This window comes from Oncorhynchus gorbuscha, unplaced genomic scaffold (assembly GCF_021184085.1).
Source record: "Oncorhynchus gorbuscha isolate QuinsamMale2020 ecotype Even-year unplaced genomic scaffold, OgorEven_v1.0 Un_scaffold_4760, whole genome shotgun sequence".
Taxonomy (NCBI): domain Eukaryota; kingdom Metazoa; phylum Chordata; class Actinopteri; order Salmoniformes; family Salmonidae; genus Oncorhynchus; species Oncorhynchus gorbuscha.
The window spans coordinates 4,247-9,763 of record NW_025748713.1 but is presented as its reverse complement, the minus strand read 5'-3'; the positions used below and the strand labels follow the sequence as shown (position 1 = coordinate 9,763).

Sequence of the window (5,517 nt, the reverse complement as noted above, 5' to 3'; positions counted from 1 at the left end):
TAAAAACCCAACATTTAATCAAAATGACAACTTTGTCGACATCTTAAACAGAGCGTTGACCTTGTGTCTGCTCAGTACAACGACAGAACACTCTAATAGACACGTTGACATCACCACTGTGACGTCATCACAGAACGAGTAGAGTGCTAGCAAAGTAATGTTCTATCTCTCTTTCCAATGATGTGGCATCCCCGAGGATGATAAATATATATATATATATTTTTTGAGGGGGCTTCTGAGTGGCACAGCGGTCTAAGGCACTGCATTTCAGTGCTAGAGGCGTTACTACAGTCCCTGGTTTGAATCCAGGCTGTATCACATCCGGCCGTGACTGTGAGTCCCATAGTGCGGCACACAATTGGCCCAGCATCGTTCAGGTTTGGCCGGGGTGGGCCGTCATTATAAATAAAAATGTGTTCTTAACTGACTTGCCTAGTTAAATAAAATAAAAAATAAATCAAGACATCGTTACATCATCACGTGACGTAGAGTAGAGCTTGTCCTCGTCCTCTATGTTACTGAGTCCGCTACGTGTGGTGCTGTGGTCCGGGTTGAACTTCATATGTTCCTTCAGCTGCTTCAGCTGATAGTAACTCTTCCCACAGTCGTAGCAGTAGAAGGGCTTCTCTCCCGTGTGAATCCTCTGGTGCACCTTCAACTCTGAGGACGTGATGAAACGCTTGTCACAGTCGAAGCAGGGGTAAGGCCTCTCTCCTGTGTGAGTCCTCAGGTGCACCTTCAAAGTAAAAAATACAAAATTATACATTTTATTAATTAATAAGAATTTCAGTATATAGTAAATAGCAAGTATTATGTTGTGTAACTGAAATAAAATCCACAACTATATTGTACTTTTAAGGTCCCCTGAGCACGGAAGGTCTTGTCGCAGTAGGAGCAGGCGTAAGGCTTCTGGTCAGAGTGTATTCTCTGGTGGAGCTTGAGGTTGGACAGCTGTTTGAATGCCTTGTCGCAGTAGGAACAGCTGTGAGGTTTCTCCTGGCTGTGGATCTTCTCATGGACCCTGGAGTAACAGATAATACATGAACCAGTAGTTCAAGTTCACTTGAATATCTCACAACGGGACATTGACTGGTTAAGTACTAGTAGTTCACTTGAATATCCACAACGGGACATTGACTGGTTAATTACTAGTCAAGTTCACTAGTAGTTTGAATATCCCACAACGGGACATTGACTGGTTAATTACTAGTAGTTCACTTGAATATCCCACAACGGGACATTGACTGGTTAATTACTAGTAGTTCAAGTTCACTTGAATATCCCACAACGGGACATTGACTGGTTAAGTACTAGTAGTTCACTTGAATATCCCACAACGGGACATTGACTGGTTAATTAGTAGTTCACTTGAATATCCCACAAGTTGACTGGTTAAGTACTAGTAGTTCACTTGAATATCCCACAACGGGACATTGACTGGTTAAGTACTGGTTAATTACTAGTAGTTCACTTGAATATCCCACAACGGGACATTGACTGGTTAAGTACTAGTAGTTCACTTGAATATCCCACAACGGGACATTGACTGGTTAATTACTAGTAGTTCACTTGAATATCCCACAACGGGACATTGACTGGTTAACTTGAATATCTAGACATTGACTGGTTAATTACTAGTAGTTCACTTGAATATCTCACAACGGGACATTGACTGGTTAATTACTAGTAGTTCACTTGAATATCTCACAACGGGACATTGACTGGTTAATTACTAGTAGTTCACTTGAATATCTCACAACGGGACATTGACTGGTTAATTTAATTACTTGAATATCTCACAAGACATTGAGTTAATTACTAGTAGTTCACTTGAATATCCCACAACGGGACATTGACTGGTTAATTACTTGAATATCCCACAACGGGACATTGAGTAGTTCACTTGAATATCCCACAACGGGACATTGACTGGTTAAGTACTAGTAGTTCACTTGAATATCCCACAACGGGACATTGACTGGTTAAGTACTAGTAGTTCACTTGAATATCCCACAACGGGACATTGACTGGTTAAGTACTAGTAGTTCACTTGAATATCCCACAACGGGACATTGACTGGTTAATTACTAGTAGTTCAAGTTCACTTGAATATCCCACAACGGGACATTGACTGGTTAATTACTAGTAGTTCACTTGAATATCCCACAACGGGACATTGACTGGTTAAGTTCACTTGAATATCCCACAACGGGACATTGACTGGTTAATTACTAGTAGTTCACTTGAATATCCCGACAACGGGACATTGACTGGTTAATTACTAGTAGTTCACTTGAATATCCCACAACGGGACATTGACTGGTTAAGTACTAGTAGTTCACTTGAATATCCCACAACGGGACATTGACTGGTTAAGTACTAGTAGTTCACTTGAATATCCCACAACGGGACATTGACTGGTTAATTACTAGTAGTTCACTTGAATATCCCACAACGGGACATTGACTGGTTAATTACTAGTAGTTCACTTGAATATCCCACAAGGACATTGACTGGTTAAGTACTAGTAGTTCACTTGAATATCTCACAACGGGACATTGACTGGTTAAGTACTAGTAGTTCACTTGAATATCTCACAACGGGACATTGACTGGTTAAGTACTAGTAGTTCACTTGAATATCCCACAACGGGACATTGACTGGTTAATTACTAGTAGTTCACTTGAATATCTCACAACGGGACATTGAGTACTAGTAGTTCACTTGAATATCCCACAACGGGACATTGACTGGTTAAGTACTAGTAGTTCACTTGAATATCCCACAACGGGACATTGACTGGTTAAGTACTAGTAGTTCACTTGAATATCCCACAACGGGACATTGACTGGTTAAGTACTAGTAGTTCACTTGAATATCCCACAACGGGACATTGACTGGTTAAGTACTAGTAGTTCACTTGAATATCCCACAACGGGACATTGACTGGTTAAGTACTAGTAGTTCACTTGAATATCTCACAACGGGACATTGACTGGTTAAGTACTAGTAGTTCACTTGAATATCTCACAACGGGACATTGACTGGTTAATTACTAGTAGTTCACTTGAATATCCCACAACGGGACATTGACTGGTTAAGTACTAGTAGTTCACTTGAATATCCCACAACGGGACATTGACTGGTTAAGTACTAGTAGTTCACTTGAATATCCCACAACGGGACATTGACTGGTTAGTAGTTCACTTGAATATCCTACAACGGGACATTGAGTACTAGTAGTTCACTTGAATATCTCACAACGGGACATTGACTGGTTAAGTACTAGTAGTTCACTTGAATATCCCACAACGGGACATTGACTGGTTAAGTACTAGTAGTTCACTTGAATATCTCACAACGGGACATTGACTGGTTAAGTACTAGTAGTTCACTTGAATATCTCACAACGGGACATTGACTGGTTAAGTACTAGTAGTTCACTTGAATATCTCACAACGGGACATTGACTGGTTAAGTACTAGTAGTTCACTTGAATATCCCACAACGGGACATTGACTGGTTAAGTACTAGTAGTTCACTAGTAGTTGAATATCCCACAACGGGACATTGACTGGTTAAGTACTAGTAGTTCACTTGAATATCCCACAACGGGACATTGACTGGTTAAGTACTAGTAGTTCACTTGAATATCCCACAACGGGACATTGACTGGTTAGTTCACTTTGAATATCTAGTAGTTCAAGTTCACTTGAATATCCCACAACGGGACATTGACTGGTTAAGTACTAGTAGTTCACTTGAATATCCCACAACGGGACATTGACTGGTTAAGTACTAGTAGTTCACTTGAATATCTCACAACGGGACATTGACTGGTTAAGTACTAGTAGTTCACTTGAATATCCCACAACGGGACATTGACTGGTTAAGTACTAGTAGTTCACTTGAATATCTCACATTGACTGGTTAAGTACTAGTAGTTCAAGTTCACTTGAATATCTCACAACGGACATTGACTGGTTAAGTACTAGTAGTTCACTTGAATATCCCACAACAGGACATTGACTGGTTAAGTACTAGTAGTTCACTTGAATATCTCACAACGGGACATTGACTGGTTAATTACTAGTAGTTCACTTGAATATCCCACAACGGGACATTGACTGGTTAAGTACTAGTAGTTCACTTGAATATCCCACAACGGGACATTGACTGGTTAAGTACTAGTAGTCAGTAGTTCACTTGAATATCCCACAACGGGACATTGACTGGTAGTAGTTCACGGAATACTAGTAGTTCACTTGAATATCCCACAACGGGACATTGACTGGTTAAGTACTAGTAGTTCACTTGAATATCCCACAACGGGACATTGACTGGTTAAGTACTAGTAGTTCACTTGAATATCTCACAACGGGACATTGACTGGTTAAGTACTAGTAGTTCACTTGAATATCTCAACAACGCGGACATTGACTGGTTAATTACTAGTAGTTCACTTGAATATCTCACAACGGGACATTGACTGGTTAATTACTAGTAGTTCACTTGAATATCTCACAACGGGACATTGACTGGTAGTAGTTCACTTCTGAATATCTCACAACGGACATTGACTGGTTAATTACTAGTAGTTCACTTGAATATCTCACAACGGGACATTGACTGGTTAAGTACTAGTAGTTTCTTGAATATCCACAACGGGACATTGACTGGTTAATTAATATCACTTGAATATCCCACAACGGGACATTGACTGGTTAAGTACTAGTAGTTCACTTGAATATCCTACAACGGGACATTGACTGGTTAAGTACTAGTAGTAGTTCACTTGAATATCTCACAACGGGACATTGACTGGTTAAGTACAGGACATTGACTGGTTAATTACTAGTAGTTCACTTGAATATCCTCACAACGGGACATTGACTGGTTAATTACTAGTAGTTCACTTGAATATCTCACAACGGGACATTGACTGGTTAATTACTAGTAGTTCACTTGAATATCCTACAACGGGACATTGACTGGTTAATTACTAGTAGTTCACTGTATTCACTTGAATATCTCACAACGGGACATTGACTGTTAATTACTAGTAGTTCACTTGAATATCCCACAACGGGACATTGACTGGTTAATTACTAGTAGTAGTTCACTTGAATATCCCACAACGGGACATTGACTGGTTAATTAATATCTCTTGAATATCCCACAACGGGACATTGACTGGTTAATTACTAGTAGTTCACTTGAATATCCCACAACGGGACATTGACTGGTTGGTACTAGTAGTTCACTTGAATATCCCACAACGGGACATTGACTGTTAAGTACTGTTCACTGAATATCCCACAACGGGACATTGATTACTAGTAGTTAGTTCACTTGAATATCCCACAACGGGACATTGACCGGTTAAGTACTAGTAGTTCACTTGAATATCCCACAACGGGACATTGACTGCTAATTACTAGTAGTTGAATATCCCACAACGGGACATTGAGTAATTACTAGTAGTTCACTTGAATATCCTACAACGGGACATTGACT

At 39.9% G+C, this 5,517-nt stretch overlaps 1 protein-coding gene across 1 annotated transcript; it reads right to left on the bottom strand.

Annotated features, from left to right (window-relative positions):
• Positions 1–457: 457 nt before the first annotated feature.
• On the bottom strand, positions 458–1,021 carry LOC124028737 (gastrula zinc finger protein XlCGF52.1-like; the record flags this gene model as incomplete). The annotated part of the gene is made up of 2 exons (XM_046340717.1): positions 458–736; positions 853–1,021. Coding segments are annotated over 2 exons (448 nt in total), but the record flags the coding sequence as incomplete, so codon positions are not given.
• Positions 1,022–5,517: the final 4,496 nt, after the last annotated feature.